At 36.0% G+C, this 25,959-nt stretch overlaps 1 protein-coding gene across 7 annotated transcripts; it reads right to left on the bottom strand.

The window, feature by feature from the left end:
* Positions 1 to 180: 180 nt before the first annotated feature.
* Positions 181 to 25,959, bottom strand: EXOC1 (exocyst complex component 1). 7 transcript variants are annotated; one of them, XM_052681893.1, is made up of 21 exons: positions 25,826 to 25,959; positions 23,115 to 23,248; positions 22,491 to 22,621; positions 21,431 to 21,590; positions 20,508 to 20,528; positions 19,570 to 19,757; positions 19,006 to 19,233; positions 18,638 to 18,770; positions 18,337 to 18,446; positions 17,784 to 17,837; positions 15,357 to 15,506; positions 13,951 to 14,056; positions 10,619 to 10,663; positions 9,237 to 9,400; positions 7,660 to 7,770; positions 7,121 to 7,197; positions 6,408 to 6,636; positions 5,034 to 5,217; positions 3,330 to 3,529; positions 1,713 to 1,907; positions 181 to 843 (listed from the first exon to the last, which is right to left on the bottom strand). In XM_052681893.1, the coding sequence occupies exons 2-21, from the start codon at positions 23,236 to 23,238 to the stop codon at positions 691 to 693; spliced, it is 2,763 nt and encodes a 920-aa protein (XP_052537853.1). In that variant the 5' UTR covers positions 23,239 to 23,248; positions 25,826 to 25,959; the 3' UTR covers positions 181 to 690. The 7 variants fall into 7 exon arrangements, with proteins under 7 accessions (XP_052537853.1, XP_052537856.1, XP_052537857.1 ...); XM_052681896.1 differs by lacking the exon at positions 10,619 to 10,663; XM_052681897.1 differs by lacking the exon at positions 17,784 to 17,837.

Below are 25,959 nucleotides of genomic sequence, written 5' to 3'. Positions count from 1 at the left end.
GCCCTCCCTGCTGCTTAACAAGGCTTAGCGGGGCTTATAGTGATGCTACAGCACGCCTGCTAAAAGGAAGGAAGCACTTGAGAAATAGAGCGGCGCTCCGTCAGTACCCAGGGACATCACCCCAGGAGCAGCTCTGCATTGCCGTCTGCCTGAAATAACATGCCTCAGAGACATAAAGAATGCGATGAACAGATTTTAATCGAGAATGACGGCCACCCTCACATCACGTCTCAGAACATGAATTCATTATTCCCACTGCTTATGTTCCACACTTATACTTTCTGGAACAAGGATGGGAAGAGATGTGGCAGTCTTTAATGCTTGTGTAACCTCCAAGACGCAAAGTATTAGTAGAGATGGTAGTACCCTTTTGTGTACTACACACGTAGTGCTTGCTGCTTTTAGCAAAAGAGGGGTTATAAATAAAAGTATCTGAACATTAGGGGAGGGGAAAAATGTATACAAAGTGTTTCACGGAATTAATGCTTTCAAACACAATGCATAGAAGAGCAACAAATGACCAAAGGTTTCACTTTGCCCCGAAAAACATTTGAAGCGCATACATACTCAACAGTTAGCTATACACACATACTGAAATACACCTTTTAAAAACAAACAGCATCTATAGTGTTTGATTCCCTTATCATACAGGCACAGACTTTGCTAGCTTCTCTGTCCCTTTATAGAACCTTAATGAGATTGTGCAATACTGGAGCAGTAGTCTAAAATATCCTGTATAGTGAATTCCATAGTAATTCCCGATCCAGGATAGCAGCGAGCTATCAGCCCTTCAAAGTGCTTGTACTGTCGTATGAACTCATCTTGCATTGAATGCCACACAACCTGCCAACAAAAGCAAATTTTAGGAAATGACAACTGGTACAGCATACTAAATGTGAACTACAGGACACATTAGCTCATTAATTTATTCCCAGTTAAGGTGACATGAAAACTAAAGCTTGTCAAAAACAAAGTTCAGTAAAGTGAGCTACTGCATTAAAAATTCTCAAAGTTTCTTACCTATCAAGTTTCTTAAAGATCATTAATATTTACATCACTCCTACCAAGTGTATTACAAAGCAGAAAAAAAAAAAAAAAAAAAAAGTCAGTCTTGAAGAGGCTGCTTCAAAGAAAGCAACCCAAACCAGACCTGCATTCGTGTTCACACTCCTAAAAGCTGTTAAGGCACATTTAACTTGTCATTACAACAAGAAGAAAGTTTACATAATATTCTACTGCAGTGTACGAGCCAAATTTCATGCTAAGTTAATGGTTCATTTCAGTCTAGTTCCTTCTATTTCCATCTTATTTTGCAGAATAGAGATCACTCACTAATGGACAGATAAGGAATCATAAAGGGATTTTCTTTCAGAAATCTACCATACCTGAAACCAATCTGTTACGATAAATACAATCAAAAAAGGATTATTAAAAGGATTATTAAAGGATTATTAAGGATTATTATATAAGGATTATATATATATATATATTTATATATATATTATATAAGGATTATTATATAAGGATTATATATAAGGATAAAAAGGATTATTAAGGATTATTAAAAACAAACAAACCACCACAAAACAGTTCAAAATTCAGGGGTTTTCAGAATTTTGCTGAAGCTATCTCCCAGGATACACATACAAAAAAAAAAAAATAAAGACCTTTCTGCAAACATACAAGAGATTTTAAGCCATGAATTAGTTTACCTGAAGTAAGTTTTCTTCTTCACAGAGATGTTTATCTACCTTCTTGTAAAGATTATCCAGTCCTTTCTTGACTTCTTTGCCAGGATACTCCTTTATAACTTTACGAAGCTCTTGTTTATTAAAAGCCAGTTGATAGCTTACTTCTTCTTCTCGTATACCTTGGGCCACACGAGCTTCAACACCTTCAAAAAAATGCTAACAAACAATAATACTATTAATGTTTGTCATAAATACAAACTAATAAACTGCAAAAATTCTGGTCAAACTGCATCTTCAACAAAAATGTGGGGAGTGCACAACAGTTGTTCTTTTTAACATAAGTTGTGCTGATCCATATACATTAAGGAACGGCAAACCAATGCAGTACTAAGTAAGTAATAAGGTAAAACTGAAATTAATAATCTACAGAAGCAGTCAAGCTGTCATTTACCACCTCGTAACTAATACTGAACCAGCCTCAAACTCCTCAGTCTGTGAGACCACAGGTTAGGAAAGCATTGGATCTTTCAGATAAACTGACAAAGCATTTAAATTGGAAATTTTCTTCTTAAATCATAATTATACAAGAGCAGTATTGGTTCATTATTGCCCTCTTTTCTCAAGATTCCTCACCATGTTGATCAATGTAAAAAAAATGGAAAGAAATATGCTTATGAATGTGCATGTAGCACTGTAACATCATTTGAAGCATTGCACTGGCTCTGGACAGGATGGAATTAATTTTCTTCACAGCAGCCTTATGGTGCTGTGCTTTGGACTTGTGGCTAAAACAGCATCAATAACACTACAGCATTCTGCTATAGCATAAGAGTGCTTGCACTGCATTCACACTTTCCACACACATCCTGTCCTCCTCTTGCCTCCTCCACAGTAGACTGGCATTGGGCAAGAAGCTGGGAAGGGACACAGCCGGGGCAGCTGAGAAGCCGATCTATAAGTGTATTCTCTAGCATGTAACATAATGATCAGAAATAAAAAGTGCAGTAGAGGAAGTGGAGCAAATGCTTGTCCTCAAGGGTGGCTGTTGTTCAGAGTCAGGTCAACCTACAGAAAGTTAGAAGTGGTAATAAGCATCTTAATTTTCAAGAAAAGAATACATCTTACACTATTCTGACAATAAATGGCTGTAAGCTGTGAAAGCCTGGAGTCCTGCTTATTGAAAAAGCAATTGAAAAATGGAAAACAGAGCAGAACAAGATTAAGTTGAATGCATAGCTCAACTTAGGACATATGGAAATTTCCTAGAACTTTTCTTACAGTTATATGAATCAGAAAGGACAGTAATAGTCTCTTCAGTTGAGGTGGAGGAGATGATTCCAAAGCTCCCAACTGCTCTTCAAGGTAACAGCTGTGGATGAAAACTAGATTTTTCATGGCAAAGTACAGTGCTGACTACACAAGTAATTGTGTATTAAATAAACAGTTTTGAGGAAGGAAAAAAGTGAGGGGAAAAGTAGAGCACTTTAGGCAGCTATGCTTGAGTCTAAAATAGACAGGGATTATGATAGATGCAATGATAAATAGACTGGACATTGCAAACTAACCATATCAGAAAAAGTTATATACGTACTTTCAAATTGTGTAGGGTAGTATATAGCTAGACTGAAGTATACTTACATTTAATTTCTCAAGAGGCTGTCCAAGTGAGTAGACTACATAAGATTGAAGATGTTCAGTGTATTTCAGTTTGGCTTCTTTTTTCTCAGCTTCAAGACAAGAAATTTTCAACCGAGAAAGCGTTGCAAAAATATGATGGAAATTCTCCATCATTACCACATCCCTGGGTGTCTTCTGGCTTTCATTAGCTACTTTTTCAACTGAAAGATACGGGAATCAAAATATTTAGAACTCACAGAGGACAACCAAATTCAGAAAAACATAACTGATGAGCAGAGAAAAAAAATATATGGAATTCTATCACAGTGATAAAAACCACAGTGTGGTTTTGTTTTTTTACTTTTTGCAATTTTTAATTCTATGTGAAGTACTACATTTTTCTGACTTGTTTCAACATTACTTGTGAATTAACTACCATGCTGCATTAAACATAATGCTTGCATTAAATTTGCGTATCATTTTGATATTGTTTTATCTCCATTATTTATTTCTATCCCTTATACTCCCTCCATCATAAATACTTGTTGAAGTTCATGCTGTACTAGTGAAATTTTTTTTCTAAGTTCAACTGAAATTCTTTTAAATCTCTTAAATACACTTCCCTGCATTCTTCCTAGTAGTAATTCTATGTGTATGTTTTGTGTACGGTTTGACTATTAGTGTCCACCTAGTTTCATCACTTGAACAGTAAATTCTGAAGTACTGAATAGTTGGCTACAATCAATGTTTTTAAAATTCACTGTCCTACCAACTTCTACTATGAACTGTAGTCCATTATATTGTGCAATGACACATCTTCACAACCTCCTAATGCGTTCAGAACTCCTGTGCTAGTTTCCTCAAACAAGCTTTATTGCTAGAACTTTCCTCTTCCTTAGCTTCCCTCTGAAAAAAGAGGTCTCAGTGGTTGGAAAGCACTATAGGCAGAGTTGTCTCAAGGTATGTACACAAATCAGTGTGGAGGTGTCTCCCTGTTGTTTAAAAGGTAAGGACAATGTTTCTGGGGTTTAAATTTCTATTACTTCACCTTCAGCTGCCTTTTTTTTTTTTTTTGTTAATAACAAAATAAATGAATAAAAACAGGAGAAGAAAACTGTTCTGGTTTACCAGATCAGAGTTGGCAAAACAGGGAGGGATAAGAGAGACCTTCTACCGTGTCAGGCTAGGACACAAAGGACCTCAACTGCAATGAAATGGTCAAATTCCTAGCCAGAACACAAGGCTACATATGGACTGAACAGTACAACACCACACTCAGAAGCTGAACAGCATTAGATCCAAATGACAGGGATTCCACCCTATCTCATCTTCTCATTTAAGCTATGCTGATGAAGAAAAGCCAGAAAATCACTTCAGTCTGGGCCAGTAGTATTGCAGTTATTTCCCCTCTACTTCCCGAGTCCTGAACCACTTCCCCTGTCATAATCAAAAGTTACTTTACAGATATGTGTTAAAAGAAATATCTATGGTTTGCTTTTAAAGATTACATTTTATCAAAATGTTTCAACTTACTTCTGTAAATTAGAGCTGGTTTTTTTTTGTGGTGTTTGTTTGTTTGTTTGTTTTTAAATCAGTACAATGCTGGTCATGTGCTTTACAGCACAGATTCTTTAAAAAACCCAAAATATTATCAATTAAATGGAGCACAATATACCTATATAGGAGGAATGAATTTAGTAAACATTACCAAATGAGAAGACCTACCGCTGATAAAAACAGCTCGAATAAGTTTTGTGTATGCTTTATCCAGATCTCCTCGTCGTTCTGCATTTTTGAAAATTGACTCAGCAAGGGCTGCAAACTCTTCAAATTCAGCAACAAATGGAAGGATCCCAACTTTACTTTTCTTTGAGATTTTTACTTCATCCATCTGTTTCATTTGATTGCTCTAAAATTGAAAGGAAAGAAACACAAAAGTTAGTCTCCACAATACAACTCCAGACCATATATTAACTAGTAAGACAAAAAAATGAATATATCAAAAGTAACATATTTAATCAGGGAGATAATTTTATCTTTCAATTATAGCATCTACTGTTTTTTCTTTCCTTTTTAATCTTCACAGATTTGTTAAAAGTAAAAACTGTGAAGAAAGGTAAGTAAGATCTTACAGCTTTTATATTCCTTTGCTTGCTTATTTAGCATTAAGAAAAAAAAACTACAAAAACGAATCCACAACTTATCCACCAGAAGCAATTAACAAGTGATAATTAAGACTTCCATTCCACAACTTCACTTTTTAGAATCAACCCAGCAAACAATTCATTTTGCCATAGAAAGCCTCTTTAATCTTCTGTTGAAATTTTATTTCTCAGTATAAGCTAAAAAACAAACAAACAAAAAAACAACTTCAAAGTACCTCAAGCATTGCTCTGACAATAAACGATCAGTGTTGCCACACTTCCTGGACTCAAATTACACTTACAATAATAAAAACGAAAGCAACAGTCACACAAACAAGAATCTGTACTAAGGTTGCCTTATTAACAATAGCAAATTTCCTTGGTGGCAGAAGCTGGCAAATCTTTTGGCAGTAGGAATGAAATCTTAATGTTTAACAAAGCTCTGTGTTTTGTTTAATGATAAAAAATACCTGAACACATGGACTAGCTGTCTATTCAGTGCATTATAAAGATTTTTATTTTCCCTTAAGTCTGTGAGGTTGGTTTTTTTTTTGTTTTTTTTTTGTTTTTTTTTTTTTTGGGGGGGGGGGGGGGGTTAGAACGTAAAAAAGCCAGATTACTATTATTTTTACTTGAGCAACTTCAGTAAAAGTTCTAAACTACTACAAGAGTCAGCTAGCTCACAGAATTAAAATTTTGAGAACAAGAGGATGTATTTCTTAAAAATAGCTCATTATTCAAGAAAACTGGAATGGAGAGGGAAGAGAGAAACAACTGCTAGTTAATTTTTTTCCAATAAAAAAAAGTTTGGCCAATATAATAGCAACAAAGACACTCATTTTCACTTCAAATTAAAGCAAAAACTCCTAACTATAAAATCCTGAAATCAAAATGAAAAGGAGTGGACTTCCTATAATAGTACAGTTAGCCTAAATAGCAAAACTAAAGAACTTACAATGCATTTATCAAAGTTCCTTTTCACAGTCACCAAAACATTTCCAAGAGTTGTGCTGAGAAAGGAAGCTGGGTCCACATTTTGTGCAGTCCATACGTGATGGCTCATCTTAACTAACATATAGAGGGAATTAAAGCTATCTATTTTGTCCCCCAGTGCTATAAGATTGTTCAGCTCAGGTTCAATACAACGAAATATTTTTGTCATCATTTGCCGAATCATGTCCTTCCTAGGAAAAATATATAAGAAAAATATTAGTCAGACAGTTTACTGGATTATTTGAAGTGTTCTTTGATACACGTTTTAGGATAAATTTATTGCTTGTAACAAGTCTCATTTGCAACCAGCATGTCTCATGATTTTCAGAAAGCTGTCTCACTGTAAAAATCAACAGTCATAGGTATGAAATATTCCAACAAAACATCTTCTATGTGAAAGCTGCCACACACTTAAATTCAGAATTTTGCTAAGCATATTTTATATATTATGGAGTCTAGTTTCACTTTGTAGTTATGTATTTATTCTATTGTAGACAGAAACTTTCATCCTGCGCACAGGATTTTTTTTTATATATTTGCTGTTGTATTAATGTGACTACTTGCAAATTTAGAGTTCACCATTCATTTTCACTAAAAGGGAACAATTTGTTATAGAATGTTATCATCAAATAAATTCACACGTAGACTTAAAGAATAAACAGCATCAGCACATACTCAGATGATACTGTCTGTGGAACACCAGACATGTATGAACGAGATAAATTTCCTCCATCCATTTCCTCTGTTTCATTCTGTAAGAACAAGGAGTATATGTATAGGAAGTTGAAAGTTCATCTCAAATTCTGTATTGAACTGACAAGCATGTCTAATGAAAGCAATAAAATTATCAGCTTTTTTATTTTCCCCCCCCAAAGTAAATACAATGGTTGGTGTGCTTCTGGTATAAGATCTCCAGTCATGTTCTCCAGCACTATGTGCAATTACTCCCCATTGCCTTCCTGCATAATATCACAATTCAGCATATTTAGTGTGAACTTACAGGGAAATTAGGCCATGGCAAAAGAAACATGTCAGTTTCTTAAATAACTTTTGTAATGACAGCCAAAACCCAAAGGTTATCAGTAGAAAAGAAACTACTCATCACCCAGAATCACTTAGCAGCCAGATAAATTCTAAAGTTAATTTTTAAATGGGTCTCTTACGAGACTTGCTCAGTATTTTTAAGTTCTGCCACTGAAGAAAGAGAGTCATACCGTTGTTGTTCCTGAGACATTCTGATGTTGCTGTAGTTTGAAAAATTTACTTATGAAGTCCTGTTCGGCCAGACACAGGGGCTCCAGTTCACTTAATACTTGCTCAAAAATCTAAAGAAATCAAATACTTTAATCAACACATTGACTAATTTAAGCTGTTACAAGTACTATGTTTAATTATTATTACATATTATTACTTTTTTTTTTTTTACTGCTTATCTTCAGTAAGTGTTAAAAGGCCAATTTTCACCTAATAAAAATGCAAACAGTTGCAAACAATTCAGAGCTTCTATCTCTAAGAGTGCTACCTGCATCTTAAGGTTATTCCCCTTCCTATTTTGAATGAATGAGAGGGAATAACCAGTACTTTTCCACAACTGAAAGTTTCTTAGCCTCAGGACAGACTTTTGTGCTGTAGTGAACACCTTAGAATTTTAACAACAAGCAATAGGTTCTGCCACCATTTTTTGTCCCCATTTGCTAAGATGACAAAAAGTAAAAATCTCTCACTGAAGAAAACAAGTAGAAGGAAACTGTTGTGTAGAAGAAGTTTGTATCTAACTGCTACAGAAACTAATAGCAGGTCTTGTGCTGAAATAAGAATATTCATTGTGATTATGTTCATTGTAAGCACTATCTTGGAAGCAATTAATCTTAATTAGTATGAGCTACTGAAATTCTCAAGTGTTAGACATATGTCCAGTCTATAGTGTTTACTTAACATAAGTATTTCTCCATAAATATTTAAGGATCAAGATATACAATAATTCACACAAGTAAATCCAATGGTAAATCTCTTCTGGAAATTCAGCTAAAAAAGGTAAATGAAAAAATCACTATGTTTGCTCAATAGCTTGCAACTCTGTATATATTATCCACATTCACATTTTCCCAAAGAGAGAGAAAAAGTCATAACACTTGTACAAGACTATTTAAAAAAAAAAAAACAAAACTATCACTTTAATTCTAGAAAAAAATGCTGCTACTGTTGTCCTCATTTATATTTAAAAACATTAAATGCTTACAATATTTGCTTCCAGATGGAAAAAAGAACAAGGATTTGAAGAGTGAGAGGAAAAAAAAAAAAATTATTAAAAAAAAAAAAAAAAAACAAAACAAAAAAACCTCTCCTTCAGAATGAGTACTCTTCCTTCCCTTCCCCCTCATGCTGAGGTGTTAATTCCACTAAGTGAGTTTTGTGACTTCAAAAGGGTCAGGAAAATAATAACAATGAAAAAATAGATGCTGAGGACACAATAGATGCTGAAGATACTCCAAGAACAATAAAGTGTAGTTGGTTAAAGCTGAAAACTGACAATGATCTTCCTGTGAAACCAGTATAAATAAGACTTCAGGACCATGCTCAGGTCCTGGCTAAACTGCCAAAATGGAACAGAACTCCCAAACACTTGTACTGAGAGAAAGTCAAAGAATCAGTTGAGTTCCTGTTTGCTTAAAAATGCACACTGACCCAGTTCAAAAAACATATACTTTTTTTTTAAAATAACTGAGATGGATATGGAACACAGTTCTAATACACAGGTAAGCAGAATTCCTATGCAACATTTTTGCTTTACCTTATCAAATTTTGTTCTATCAGCTACATCAAGATCAGAAGCAGACATGTTTCCCATGTCCAACAGTGAGGATGACTGAGACCTACGATTTCCTGAACTCTGAACAGAGAGCTTATTTAGGCTAGAAGTGGATCCAGTCAATTTTCCAGAGCTTCCATGAAGACCTGTTAAATAAAAAAACCATGAAAGAGAGATGCAAAGGTAGAATAAAATCCTCAAGAACAGGTTCATTGCCAAGTGTAGGACTACTAGCAACTTCTGATCTTCTATGTTAAAAATAAAAAAATAAATAAATAAATAAATAAAATCAAACAACTCACTTTATTCTAGGCTGAAAAAGCTCTTCCTATAAATCAGTTATTTTCTCATTACAAAGTAAGTGAAATACTTCAGCAAGTTTTAAAGTTTACTACAATTCAGATATCTAATCCCACATTGTAAATTATGAAAGAGGTATAACAGGATTTTTCTAACAGATACAGAAGTCAAATACAGGAATACTAGGGTATTGTCCTTGAAAGCTGGGAAGCAAAGATCAGTTATGATCTTTGTGAATATATACTTTGGACAAAGCTGCCATAAGAATAATATTTTATTCAAAAGAAGGGAAGAAATAAAAATCAAAAGTTTTACAGGCACTTTCCACTTTTAACTTTTTTTTTTTTTTTTTTTTTTTTTTTTTTTTTTTGCTATATAGCTATTTTGTCTGACCTACAATCCCAGATGAACTTTGCTGTTACACTGATGCTACTCCCTATGAGCAAAACTAGTGTTCAGACATTTCTCCCTGATATTCTAGAGCTTTCCCTTGGGTGAGGTGCATTTTGTTCTTGATGTCTGAAGTTTTCTGAAATGCTGAAACAGGATGAAGAAAGCCAGTAACAAAAACAATGCAAAACAAACAAATAACAACAAACACAAAACCACAAGAAGTCATCAATATTTGACCCAAATGTAAACTTCTCATACCTCAACCGTAAAGAAGCTTGAAAGCAATCCTGCACATTTCATTTAATTGCCATATTAGCATCTTGACATGACTTTATTGCTCTAGGGGTATGTGCAAATTTATATATTCAATAGAAGCTGAAAGAGTCTGAAACTAAGACAACCTCTTGGGCATAAACACTTCTTTTAGATCACCTACTAGCATGGGGAAAGTAAGAGACACAATCTTTACATGCAATACTTCTCTATTTCTATCTTGGGCAATCCTGGCTGCCCTTAATTTTTGCCTTGCAAAAACCAGGATTCTGCTAATGCTTATTTCATACAGAACAGAATGCTCTAGCACTTGGTAGGCTTCCCATGATGCAGCACTACATCTTTACATTGACACACATGCACTGACAATACCAACTAATGCAACTAGTCATACTCACTCTCAGTTTCCTGTTTGACAGCACTTTCTTTTCGAGGCAGTGTAGCTGGGATGGATTAGGTTGCAAGCATCAAAGACAAAGACAAGTTAAAATGCAGTTTGCACAAACCATGCACAAGATGCAAGTTAAGCTCTAACTGGAAAGAAACATGCAAAGAACTATAAGCAGCAAGTAACTACATGGCAAACACATTTAGTTGGAGAGGTACTATCCTAGAAATTGAGAATCTAAGCTACATGGAAAACAATACACTTTAGTTATTAAATTTTTTCCTATACAGTGTATTTAAATACATATTGCTAAAAATATTAAGTTCTCCCAAATTGAGTTCATTGAACTAGGGATTTATATGTAAGAGTACATATTGCAAAAGACTCAGTTTTCATGATCAATCATCATACTGATACCAGACAAATAAATTTAAATGCATTTACGCGGTTTTGTACTGAGTCAGAAATAATTTTCCAGCTCTTCAATTTAAAAAAATAAAATAAGAACAAAAACACAGTACTGCAAAAACCATTTGTATATGAGGTAGGACTGGTTAACTACTTCTGCTGTTAGCAAATCAGGGTGCTTACATTGAGAATACATCTCTGTATTCATGCCACATCAAAAACTGATGACTTCAAATTTGAAGAGGACGAAAACAGTGTAATATACTAAAAATAGCAAGTTTTTGGTTTTTTTCCTAGTTTATGCCAAATAAAACACTTCCCTCAGGTGAAATTCAAGAAGAAATTAACAGTAAGTGGGCATTGCAAAAATTTCCTTACACCTGTAGAGAATCCCTAACAAGTAAAAGGCATTTGCATACATACACTAAAAGCAGTATGTAGTATTAGGAAGAGTTTGATGAGGATGGATCCCCCAAAATGGAGCAGCCAACCCACTGTGATAGAATGAGCAACAAACACGTCTTAAATAACAGATGTTCTCAAGTAGCCAACACCATTGACAATTTCAATGTCAAAATCAAAGTTAATTCCAATCTAGTTTTTAAATCTTGGGTTTGGGGCAGTTTTTGAATAAAGAAGTGTAGGTTACATATATTTATCTTATGCACATGCCATGCATTTGTCCCTTTTCTTCATTGTCCCCAGTTTCCAAATGCATGGGACCATATGACAGAACATGAAGAACCTATAGGCAAAAATCAGGCCCAGGACAAACAGAGGCATCATACTAGCTTTTCAGAAGCCACGTAATGTAAATGTATAACAATAGTAGCACATTTGCCTACACTTGATTTTGTGGTATTAAGGTATCAAAGTCTTGGCTTCATCAGAAAAAAAAAGACTATTTAAGGCAAGTGTGAATGCTCATGACTCAGATTATTATTATTTTTCCCATAAAAATGCAGACAAAGAACCTTGCATTAGCACAGAATGCCAGAATTCTCCCAGCATCCCCACTGCATTTGAGGGATTCAAAGAGTAGTGCTATCCCCAAAGCACAGAAAAAAAAAAAAGCAGGAACACATACCAACACAGCTTGGAAACAGGTCATCCTCAGTGTTTGAGTACAACTGGAGCATTATACACCTACACTACTTCTTAAAAGTTTGCTAATAAGTGATATATTTTGAATTAATGCACAACCAGTAGCATTGCAATCATTATATTCAACACGGAATGTTTTGAAATTACACATCATTATAAGCTGTTACAAACTAAATACACAACTTGATATTTAAATAAAGTGAAATCGTATTCATATAACAGCTTTTCAAACATAGATAAATTGCTTTTCCATCTTTGCAAGTGATACCAATAAAAGCACTATCAGTTCCGAGGGTGAAGTTTTATTGGTCTAATACGTTATCAAATTAGCTTCTTGCCGCAAGTACATGGCCACTGCTAGCCATTTTAATAGCATAATTTCCATTCATAGCATTAGAATTCCTGGAGAGTCTCCACTTCTAGTTTTGGCTTTGCAATTGGTGCCTACCAGTTTTCACAGGACTGCACACTTGGGCCAAGTTTTCTATGTGAGTCAGTCTCCAGCAAAACTCAAACAAGCAGACAGCTTTGTATGACTGAAAACGTAACATTACAAAAGAAATCAAACCAAGAGAACTGGTTAAAATATCCTTCGCTACTCTCTTCCTAGACTATTCTGTGCAAAGTTCAAACGTGCTTGAAATGTGCACAAACATATAACAGAAGGCTTCTCAAATGCAGCTCTTGCACTGGTGAATTGAAGGACCTCTTTCTCCAAAATGCCAGATCACAACATTCACAGACATCAGGAATGTAACTGCTACAAAAACCATTTCATCACAAACACAGACCACAAATGAAGTGCTAGGATATAATGTTTTAAAAGTCAATTTATACTAGGTTATATTTATAGAAGTGTTCAGTTCTACTAGTAAGACAGCTTTACAGGCTTTAGAAATTCAACTGTTCTGACAGTGTCACATCATGGCACTGCTTGTCCTCCATGTCCAACAGCTCACCAAGACTAATCCTTCCAGCTGCCCACTCCCCCTTACTCAAAGCCTCACCACTCTCCCCCTTCCGTACTCTCATTACTTTCCTCTGTTCTCCACCATCAGCAGAACCCAAAGTAGGCTTGAAATAACTTATTAGTTCAAGCAGCACTTCACTTTTGAATTCAGAGCTTGGAAACAAGCAAACTGTGACATGTATAAATATCTTCAACATTTTGAACCTGTGCATTTGAAAATACAGTATAGCCAATTATATATATTTCTATACTGCTGTTGCTACTTATTCAGTTTTGTTTTAAAGCTTCACTTCTATACTCATACTAGACGCTTTACTTTATGAGGAACACATACTCCTTTAAACAGGAAGACCTACAAGTTACTAAGTATGGAATCTATGACTACATAGCAAATCTCACACAAGTTTGTTCATGTAGAATCAACATTAAAAATAGCTTCTTCAAAATCTACCTGAAGTCTTAATAAAAGCAGAATAGCAGAAGAAACATATATAAACACACGTGCTGCTCAGTCTTTCTTTAACTCCAAGAGCTGATTTTCCAAATTTGTTACAGTAATGAAATAGGATAGTTACAGTAATAAAACTGAGTGATAATTTATTAAAAACTTGAGTGTAAATTTAAAATTTGAGAAATATTATTTCTTATCCTTCCAACTTGCTCCATTTCACAATCATTCAGTTGTAATTCTTTGGCCTTGGGGAAGCTAGAAAAATATCAATCATATTTCTTACCCAACTTTCATCTTGCAACAAGTGAACAATTTAGACCATTATAAAATTGCCCCAAGATGTTACAATGAGTATTTTCTAAGTAAATAATAAAAATCAAAGAAAGATATATGCCTCCTAGAAGCTTACCAAACTTTTTTCCTTCTTTGGTTGTGCCTGTCATCTTGATCTTGGCAACTTCAAAGAAATCTTTTATTTCCCTTTCATATAGACGTGATAAATAATCCATGTAATTCTTAAATGAAAAATGTAAAATTAGTTAATAGGAATATATACTTGCTTGTTTTGATTACAGTTAAATAGATCTTAAAATAAAACATAACTGTGTGATTGTAAGTTCTACTGAATAACTATTGACTGTTTTGGACCTTACAGATGTACTAACACGGCCCCAGAAACAACTACTGCTCCTGTGCAAGGAACCACTTATAATGTGATACATACAAGCAGGATTACACGCGGAAATTATGGAATTTAATTCAAGAGTAGAATGGGGGGGGAATTTGGCTCCACTGTTCACATTCTCAGTGTAGGATGCCACTCCTAAACAGCTTCCTTTGCCCTCCTTAATTACACCTTCAGCACAAAAACAAAAGACCCGAAAAACTTCAGGATACGCAAGCTGTGTGTCCTTACTGTAAGACTCAAAGAATTCCAAATTTATGTTTGTAACACTGCCAAAAAAAAAAAAAAGCTTGAATTTTAAGACAACAATTAGCACAACAACTGTAATGAGTTTGAAAGTTTTCTGTTGTTTAGATCGTTTGGTACAAAGGTTATAATTTCTTATTCACAGACAAATAAGACCCAATATGTTTTTCTCCTATTTACTTCAGAATTTTGTTAGCATATATAATACATAAAAACATCCTAACTTTTTTATTTTTTAAGAAGTCCATAAAGATGTCAGTCACCTACTTAACAGCTTCCTTAAACTGAAGCTAAAAGAACAACTATTTAAAAGATTCTAGTCCGACTTAAATCTTCTAGCACTGAAATTTCAAGAATGACAGTACTTCAATAAAAGAACGCTCATTCTGCTAAGGAACAACTTTCCACCGACGTCTATCTAAACACATTTTCCACATCATCTGATTTTTACGTAAGATAGTCAACAATTACACATACACAAAGCTAAGATGTTTCTATTTGATCTACTTTACAAGAAACCTCTGATGTTTTTGATAGTCAAATGAAATGAAGAGAATAAGGTCTGTTAAGATAAAATGTCAAAAGATGAACAAGCACATCAACATGAAAACATCTTAGTTATTTATCTTACTAGATTGTAAAATGATAAACTTGCTTTACACAAAAGTTAGTGTCAAATGATACTTCATAGCATCTTGGGAAAAAAAAAATACAGGATACAACAAATATCAAACATGACATTTCTTACTGCAAAGAGAAATAAGAGAACAGTGAATGTAGCATGAAGGAATATTAAAAGAGTACACACATAGTCACAGATAATTCATTTAAATTTCAAAACAGTCTACTGTAAATTCTGTAGCATTAATGAACACTTCACATACCTTTGTTAACCCTTCATATTTTCCATAATCTGTGTTCTTGAGCCACTCCATGAGTTTTGCATAGCGAAGCAAATCTCTATGAAATGGGTGGTGATTGGGTAATGTCAATTCTACAGAGTGCTGGGCAAGAGTAGAACTCTGATCGTGACCCTTAAAGAGAAAGTATTAAAGTAATTCTAGAAGCACAATACAGATGTAATACAGAGGTTCAAAAATTCAAAGACAGCATCCCGTTCAGAGAAACAGAAGACTAAAATGTTAAGGCTGCTCTGAAAGTAATGCCTCCTATTTTATTCTGTTGGCCCATAACATCAGAGGCAGTATCAGTGGTATGACTATAGAAGTTGAACCTTCCTGCCAGTATTCTATTGTATGTTATTGCCACGTGACAGATGGCAGCAGAGGGGCAGTCTTACAAAACGGCATCTGACATGGAAGTACATATGAAGCAAAGGTGTGCCAGTGAATTCCTCCATGTGGAAAAAATGGCATCCACTGACATTCTTAGATGCTTGCTGAACATTTATAGAGATGAAACAGTGTGAACACAGTGAACTGAGTGGTGCATTTCAGTAGTAGTGACAGCAGCAGCAGGTCACCTCCACTGGTGCACGAGCATAGCATCACGGCTCTCATTGGAGAGAACACATAGCAAATGATGGTGCCTATTTTGAAAAATAGTGTTTTGTAGCTGAGATCTTGCTCTTTGTATCTGCTGTAGTTTTCATAGTAACAAATAGGCACTCATTTTGGAGTTTTGTATCTTGCGTAGGAAAAAAAAAAGTCAGACTCAGACTGAAAAGATGCCAAAAATAATACAAACACTGGAGCTTGGCAGGTAATGCATCTTAACAAGCTTGTTCTTCATAAGGCTCTTGCTGTTTACAGCTCTGCATTAAGGGCAAGTCAGTTGGTTGGGTTTTTTTTTTTTTTGCACAAGAATTTGAGGTACACCTCAGTGGAGATTTAGTGACAAGAATTCAACTGTTTTTGAAAAAAAGTAAAAACTAAGATAATTACATTATTTCTGTAAGAATTACAAAAATAAAAACACAACAATCCTGTAGTTACTTCTTAAGTCTTTTTCCATAAGCTGCAAGATGTTTCAAGTTCCTAGCCAAGAGGTGACTGAAATTCTCTTTAGTACTTTTTTTTTAAAAATACATATTTTAAACAAATAATGCAACTCTTCATATGCTGAAGTATTCTGCTTAGATGTTTCAAAACCACAGGACTGAGAAATAGCTACAGTCTGTTCATCAGATTAACAGAACAAAATTTTTTTTTATGAAAATAGAAAGAATTGTTACATCTGCAACAATTGAATCCATGCCTCTGAACAAGGTAGTTTTCCCTCCCCCCCCCCTCCCCCCCCCCCCCCTCCTCCCCCCCCCCCCCCCTCCCCCCCCCCCTCCCCCCCCCTTCAAAAAGCTTAATGCAGAGGCTCATCTATCACATTTAACTATTCCAGTCTAATCTTGCAGTGATTTTTTTGTTGTTGTTTAAACTGCTGATTAATACTTGATTAGAAACAACTTCACAGAGGGTAGGTAAGTTTATACAGAAGACAATATGAGGTCAAAGTTAGTACCAGAATTCAAAATACACATTGTTTACAACTGTGCATTTGCAATGTTACTCATTCTTAATAGCACTGGTAATCTCTTTGATAGCAGTTGATCTAATACACACAGTATTACACTAAAATAGTAATCTCTTACCATTTTTAACAATAAAATCCTTGGCGCAGATCATCAGAAAAGACATTCTGTTCAAAAGCCACTTTCATTTGCAAATCTAAGATTCAGATTTCATTTATGATTGCCTTTGCATTGGATAATTTCTACTTGATCATCATTTAAAGGCCAGGACAGATGGCCTGCATTCAGTTTTTCAAAATACAAGTCATGGGAGAAATGTACTTAAGAACAGAGCTGAAGATAAAAATTTTAACATGCTTTAGAACTCTGATTTCTCTGCAGAAGAAAACGTAGGAAACACTTTCCTACCATTAAAAGAAAAACAGACTTATACTCTCAAATGCCATTTTCTATGCAGTTTTCCAGCATAACTCTATTCTATCTCCTGCAGACTAATAAACACAAACTGTAAGTTCAACTGCATTAATATGTAGAAAAACTAACCTTTTATTTACAAATACTATTGTTTCAGACCACTGTACAGTTATATACATACTACAATTTTCTGAAAGAAAATGTGTCTCTGCAAACTTTGGAGATCAGAGTTTCTCTATCAAGAAAATAAACACTGGTGGTAAAAACACTGGAACTGAGAGAGGATGCAAGTCTGATATTCTGCGATCAGGAAGGATTTCTTATTGTAAATACAAAGATGCAGCCACTAGTTGGGTAAGTCAAGCTCAAAAAAATTAGTTGGAGAAGCTTGTATGAAAGCTGATGTACTCACTGGAACTGAAAGATTGGAAGACTTGTTATAGAGTTGAAGGAGGGTCTGAGTAAACTAATTGGAGATAAAAGAAACAGTAAAGCGATAAAAAAAGATTGAAAAAAGAAAAGACATCCAGCCCTTAGGAAACAAAACTCATGACAGTGATCTCTAAATATTTTAAGTAAAGGCTCAAAAATCGCAGTTTAAACATTTCCTTTCTTCATTTTTAGCTTTTGAAGTTCAGAGATCAAGAACCCTGATCTTTGCAGCCTCCACGACCCATGAAAGTTAACACTTTTTTTCAATTAGTCAAACCTTAAAGTTAAAATAAATCCTAACATAATGACACATCTGCTTAACACAGACACTGAATCCACTACAGAGAAATATTTTTTTAACAGACTTCTGTAGTCACTATAGTTTGACGCGATTTAGTAATCTCTCTCTCCAAGGTACCTCAGAAGTCCATTCAGTTGCTGGTTAGGATCACAAAATACACGCAATTTTAGATTGTGTTCCTTTTCAGAAGTTTAGGATTGAAAATTTCATATAAAATAATAAGAAATAATACCTGCTGAACAAATACGCTGTTCAAATGGCTGGTAAGTCTCCGTGCAAACTGCTCACGCAAGTCACTAAATCGCTGCTGTTGCTGTTTGACTGCATGAAGCATATCATGTCCTAAAAACAAAAAGAATTCACAGAGTACAAACATATGTAGTAATATACTGCATGTGGGAACCAGCAGGACAAAAGGTCACAATCCCTTCTGTGTTTGGAAACAACATCTGAGACTGGTTGGAAAAGCACACAGAAAAGAAGCACTACCACAATAAAATTAATGTTAGGTTGTAGTTTAACAGAAACATTACCTGGACGAAGAGCCACATTCATACACTGCAGAAGGGCATCTGCTGCATTAGTGCAGGCCTCAATGCCTCGAGAAGATGTCAGATCCCCTTCCTGAAGGGCCTTTATATGACCTTTAGCCAAATCCATGTGATTCTACAAAGTAATAGATTTCCTTAAGCAAAATCAGGTCATAGCTTCCTATCCTGCTAAACCAAGAACAATAAATACAATTCCTCTATTATAAAAGCTTACTGAAGTGAGTGCAATAATAAAACAGAAACAAACTGACGTTAATTTAAAGAACATACAGATATCAAAGAGGGTAGCAACTTGGAAGAAATTTATACCAAATTTGAACAGGCACAGTAAACACTATAAAATTGCTTACCACTAAGTACTCTATCTCTGACAGTAGCTTCACATTGTTTGTGTAGCTGAGATGGATTAGGTGATTACTTTCTGAAATTTGATCCATTTGCTCTTTTACACTCTGAAGCATTTCTTCATAACTGCTTAATTTTATCTCAATTTGGTCCACTTCCTTTAGAGCCTCATCCAGCAACTTCATCAAGATATTCACCTGTTTCTCTGAGGCCATAATGGACTGGATATTTGCCTGTACAGAAAATTATATCATAGGATTTTGAGACATTTTTGCACCTCAAAAGCATTTTGATATACTCTTCTATCTAAACCTATGAACATAAATATGAACGTCTATTCTCCCTGCATTTCCACCTTCACGAAAGCTATATATGAGTATATCCTTTTTATCTTCTCTCCTGTTTATGTGAAAGCTTGCAATTTATTTCAGAAGGTCTGGAAGGTGAATAATAACCTACAGCTTATAGTTCTGTTTAGGAGAAGATGTATGTTTAAACATGTAGCAAAATGTTAAGCTACTTTTTCAGAAAACAATGCTGACACACTGTACATCAGAGGAAATGTTTACCCCATCTAGAACTTGCAGCTCTCTAGACAACTTCTCTGCAAAGGCTTCAGCATTAGAGATAGCGCATTCACACCCTTCCATCATAATTTCAATATCCTGTTCTTCTCTTGCATTTAATTCCTGGTATTCATCCACCGCCTCTTCATCACCTCCTGCTACACTTTGATTCTCTCCGCTTGGAACTGATTCTTGTGTAGAGAAGGAAAGTAAAACACGTTACCAAAAGCAGAAAGTCAAAAGCATTTTAAGTGTACTGATGTACATTCAACAGTATTTAAATAAATGAATCTATCAAATCACTTTCATAACAAGCATCTGCTACCTACGCACACTTTTTTCAAGTCTTCCATGGGTCTCATTAAGATTTTCAGAACTGGTTCCCAATAGTGGTCATTTTCAAATCATGCAATATAAGTAAAATACAAATAGCCAGTTTCCTTTACTGTATGTAAAAAAGGGCATTATTGTCTCTGTTCATTCACTTACCATGCTGGTAGTCAACATCATACGTAACAGTATTATTCTACAATTGCAAGCAAAAGACTGATAGAAATTCGACTCTTTTGGTAGACTGAATGTAAGGAAATATACTAAAGTTAGATACATCTTCAGCATCAAGACAATTTTTATCCAAAGGTAAGTTGCACAGCAGGAAAAGCAGTACTGAATTAAGAGAAAGTTACATAATGGTGCCTTTGAAGAAAAAAATTCTTGTTGCAGCATTTAATTCAAATAGTAACCTAATGACTGAAAAACGTTGTATACAATGTTAATGTAGTCCAGGCAGAAACTATGTAGGCAATGTAAAACATCTCTTATCTCTACTAACTTCATAAGTTATTTAAAGCCCTGTTTTCAAAGAGCATAAGAGTGAAAAAGCACATTATTCAAGAAAAAAATGCTTAAACAGCAGAATAAAGAAAAAAGGTGTTACGCACCTTCTGTGACTTTAGGCAGTTCTGGAGTATTAAAAGGTATGGAAAAGCAGAGGGAAAGGAAGCAGAGAATGTTAGCTAGGCAAAGCATGAACAGTGTGTATTTCTAAGTGGAAGTAAGTTTGAATGGTTTAATATCACAAGAACTTGAAGAGATAGAGGTCAGCTATAAAAAAAGTTTCTGACAACACCAAAATATAGAAATGCTATCCTGTTTTACACTTCTAATCCACATTCCCCTACTCAAATCAGTCCAGTATTTAATATCAATCTTCAGCTTAGCCAGTTCTGACAGAAGTGATGCAAAATATAACTACTTGCTAGATTTTGGCAGAAACTTAACTGTTAAAAGATAGTGAATATAAAAATATCAAATACAACACAAGCAAATGACAAAAAGTCTTTTTGGCATCCAGTCACTCAGATGTGATAGGATCCAGCAGAATTTAATATGAGTCACAGAGTGTATTTAGAAACCAGATGAAAAAGGTCATCTGAATTTTAGCATGCTACTTGAGCACCACTTTTAAAAGTATTTTTATAATTCACAGCAAATTAGAAATGAAGATTTTTTTTTATTTATTTATTATTTTTTTTTTACACACACAACTACAAGCCTCACAGGTTGATTTTGTTCTGTTCAGAAAGATGATATCTTAGAAATACAATAAACTCATCAATATTAGGATTTCATTAATCAACTATTTTGACCCAGTTAACAGATTCACAGTATCCAGTTTTCTGTTGGAAAATGAGTTATCTAGTCTTCTTGCTTATTTGAAAACTTTAAAACCATAAAAGAATAAAATTGAATAGGAAAAAAGTAAGGGTTAGAATTTTTTTTTTCCCAGTACATCCACTTCATATTAGTAGTTACTAAAATTTGCACTTAACATGCAGATGTCATAGAAATTGTATAAATTTACCTTCCAAAAGTTGTGAACTAACATTAATGAAGTCAATTTTTTTTCTAAGGTATCTCTGATTGAGTTTCCAGATGCATGAAATGAAAGTGTTCTTTTCCACTGTGCTGCTTGCAACCCATTTGTATACTTTGTCAAAATGCAAATCAAATTCAGGATTCTCCTGCAAAAGACAAGATATGTTACAGCCTCAACAATCAAACAATTCTCTGAGCTGCACAGATTGTTTCTTCATTTAATTACTGATAGGATAAAATGAAACTACACATATGCCAACCTTGAGCTGATACACCAATATTGGCACCTTGATGTGCCTTAATGAAAAAAAAAAAAAAAGCAACAAAATACAAGTAATGAATACAGTATTCTCAAGGAAGATGAGGTAACAATAATACAATACAGAGATTAGTGAGAGTTTAAAGAAACATTTGACAGCATTGCCTGCCCAGAAACACAGTCCTCAAAAATGACTAACTGCCTTCTGTTGCCAAAAAGGGTAGCTGGAGTTACTGACAACACAAAACATAACTCAAGGAGGCTCAGGGAGTAGGCAAAGGGAGAAGCTTATTAACACATCGAGACTATACACTTTCCACAAGCTTCCAACTTCACGATTCAGAAGGTTTAAGAGCTCACCTGCAAACCTATATACTGCTCATTAGAAACGTTTCTGCATTCTTGTAGCCCAGTATCAATAGCAAGGTGGTCATAAGAGGCAACTAAGAATGGAATAGTAAGGCACGAGGCAGAAAAAAGAAAACTGTATTGGTTCTTAGCAAAAACACTGCACAATCACTGAGAGACCATTATAATGAACTAAGCAGATGTTCAGAGTATTGCTGTTGGGGCATATCTAGACTTACTCAGTTTAACAGGGCTATATTCTTGAGAAGCCTGGAAGAAAACGCAGGTATAATAACCACAGGAATGTATGATCTTAATCCCAAACGAATATGTTATTAAACTAAGATTTAGAGCAATTAGTTTCAGGGAAGCTAGCACTGCCTTGGAACCAAAAGAATGTTCTGAACCAAGCACTAACCCAAAAAAACGTTACACGTACTTTAACAGCATCTTTGGCATCAACAACAGCCAGGTCTCGAAGTGCCCATGCAGTCTGCCGTTTGTAGAAATCTCCCTTGTCAGATTTTTTCACTTTTACCACATTTACTTGCACTGGTCGTTCTGTTGTCACTGTTAAATGAAGTACAAGAGTAATCTCAAAATGCAGAAAGTGACATCATTTTCTGCTGTATTTCAAATTCCAAATAGAATTACTTGTAAGGGAGTTCAGTTCCTGCGGTTTTCCAGAGCCCTCTGCCTTGAATTCTTATCAGCACTCCTTACTGCATCTTATTTACACTGATCAGCCTAGAAGTCTAACAGATGTCCCTTCTGAGCACTAAATAAAGCCTGCTTCAGAAGCTCACCAGTCTCACATAAATAGTTTTTAATCTTTAAGTCCAAATTGCATGGAGATCTAGGAGTAAAAGTACAGAGCTCTCCTTCTTTCTTAATAGAAGCAATAACACTAGTGTAAACTACAATTGATTTTCTCCATTAGAAATGGGGCACTACTTATACAGGGCAAGAATTAATGCTGTCATGTGCTGTAAATAAAACTAAGAGAAATGTAACTGAATAAAAAAGGCAAAGACACGCAGTACAGTGCAGTATTGCTACATACCTGTGGCACACAGAAAGCAGTTTCTCTTCTTTTTGCCTGCTTTGCATACGTTCACAATGCTCAGTAAGCGCTCATCATTGGGAGTGAAAATATCCCTCTGTAAAGCATGCTTGATTGCAGTCATTTTCTCTCAACTGAAAGATTTTATGAAGACATAATGCATTCAGACATTTAACGCACCTAATGCAAAACATCTCTTAAAAGTCTAGAAACTTTGGGTTTCTTTGTTCTGTTTTTGAAGTTTCACAACGACCTGTTTCAGTGCTCTCGCCAGAACATACTACTAAATGGAGCAGGTAGTTCTCAATCCCCTCTATCCTCACATACAGGCCTATCAATTGTCACAGCAATGCAGAATAAAGTACATCATTGTACCTGGCAGAAAGTTCCATTTGAAGACCTAGGTCAAAAAAAAAAAAAAAAACCCAAAAAAACCAAAAAAACAAAGCCTATGATCTTTGACTAGTTTGCCAACTTTCCCTTGGTATATGGACAAAGCTCAGAAATAGAAAACATTTTGGTTTTTATTTATGGTGTTCCTCAATCTGCCAAGGGAGCAAAAGGATATTTCACACAGAGAAAAAGAAAACAAGCACGTATACGTAGGAAAAAAAAAAATCAAAGAGATTTCTTCCAGGAATCAGATGGCTACCTCAAACCCTAACTCCAACCAAATTCTAAAAAAGCCTTCTGCTGACAGGCACCAAACAACCATCGTTTACTCATTCTCACAGCCTGTGGCAATGAACGCAGGAGAGCATACAAGGAGATGAAGGAGTGCCATTTTCACCTTTCTGTGCGGCAGCAGATACAGCTTAACATTAGTGATGTAGTCACATACAAAACCAGACCATCATGCTGCCCAGACAAACTGCACTGCCACTCACAGTCCTAGCAACACCACGAAGTTTACTCTGTAGTTTTTTTTCTTATTAAGAACAGGGTTCTGGGTTGATGGGGGGCACATAGAAATGCAGACAGATGGAGAGGGGAAGAAAGTGACACTAGAGGCTGTTCAAAGGGCTCACTTCCATTCCTTGCCCCAACACACAAATGAATCACTCTTGCAAAAACAGCAGTGAGAAAAAGGAAAACAGTTAGAAGAAGGAGAAGCAGGAAAAACAAGCTGTTCAGATACGTGGGATGCATCAACAGCTTTTTTTTGGCTGCTTTTTTTTTTTTTTTCCTCTGCTTTAAAAACACAACATTCACTAGTAGCTCTGATTTTCTTTGGCAATGACTTGCAACATGATCAGAAGAAACATTTCTCTTCAGAAGAAACATTGCTCTTCCAGCAAATTAATTTATGACACTTAACTAAACATGCACTAAACAAGAATAAAATCCTGAGAAAGTCATAAAATTATGGAAGAGACCTCAGTATAAACAGGTGATTCTCCAGCAAAGGCCGCTGTAATTCCCATAAGAGTCTAGAGAATCTGAGGGAGAGGGAAAATACACTTTTTTGGAACTTACTTATTATTAAGGAATTAGTACCATTCATCTAATTCAGAACAGGTCCTCACATTACAGATTGCTCCAGGTGGAATAAGAAGGGCAACACAAAAACGTTTCAATGATTTTAGTTAAAAAGTTAAAAAGCTTGCACCCTAAAATTCTAGTGTGCTAAGAACATGAACAACACATACTGCATGCTACTTGTACTGCTTCATCATAAGGCTGCAGTTACATTTTAGGTTGTTTTTCTCTTGGAGATACTTGGGTTGCACTCCCTAACAAACACGCAGCAAACAAAAAAGGGATTTCCAGTGCAACTGAAAGGACACTGACTTTACTGCCTACAGTCTTTTATGTCCCACCACATCTCCCAGCTTAGGGAATTTGGCAATTTTAAATATCACTAACTAAAGGCTTTGAGAAAATAGAGGCCAGCATGCTAAGCTGGAACCAGTACTGTGAAGAATACAGAAGTCACAACATTTGAACCAATGCTGTTCGTGACACCCCTATGCCTCTGCAACACTCTTGTCAGCTGCTAGCCAACAGCATTCCCACATTCCTTCCCCTTCATCAAGTGCCAGGCCAAGCTTCTGTTTCCAAACTGCACCAGGTTGTGCTTTTCTTACTCATCAGCAGGAACCCAAACATGAACACACAAAGTACTGACAACCTTATGCACTTCAGAAACATCACTTTTCCTTCCCGATTTAGGATTTTACCTCCTGTTCTAAACCACAGATTGCTGTAGCAGACCCCGCCGTTTCAGCACTGACAGCCACGACGAGCTCTGACACACAGCCCAACCTTTGCTGCAAGCTTAACCCCGAGTCGCTGCCACCAGAACCTTCACACGGAGCCAGGATGAAGCACGAGCACATTCTTTATACCCGAGCGCCGCTGTCCCAAAGGAACCCCAAATAAGCAGGAGACAAAACTGCTTCCTCAAAACAATGCTCTAGGATAACTGAAACCAAGCCAGCTTCTAAGAAACGCCCTTAGACACCGCTGTATCTTTCTCTCTATAGTGACGGTGCAAACAAGGCCACTTATACGTGACATTCATAAGACACGGCATCGCGCCAGGTCCCGACCCTCCCCTGCTCCGCCACCGCTCCCCGCGGGCCGCAGGCACAGCCCAGCCGTCCCGAGCCGACGAGAGGCCGGGGCCGCGGGGAGCGCCCCAAGCACGCAGCGCGGGGACGACTGGGGAGGGGAAATGACGAGGGACGCCGGTAGCGCCTCGCTCTCACCGCAGCGCCGTAGCTGAGCGGCACGGTAGAGGCGACGAGAAGGTACCGCTCCGCGCCGCCCGCAGCAGCCCCGGCCTCGCCTTCACTTCCGCCCACGTGACCACGCAGCACGGCTGCCCGGCCGAGGCGCGCGC

This window comes from Tympanuchus pallidicinctus, unplaced genomic scaffold (genome assembly GCF_026119805.1).
Source record: "Tympanuchus pallidicinctus isolate F22 unplaced genomic scaffold, pur_lepc_1.0 scaffold2, whole genome shotgun sequence".
Classification (NCBI taxonomy): domain Eukaryota; kingdom Metazoa; phylum Chordata; class Aves; order Galliformes; family Phasianidae; genus Tympanuchus; species Tympanuchus pallidicinctus.
This window is presented reverse-complemented; position numbering and strand designations above follow the sequence as displayed.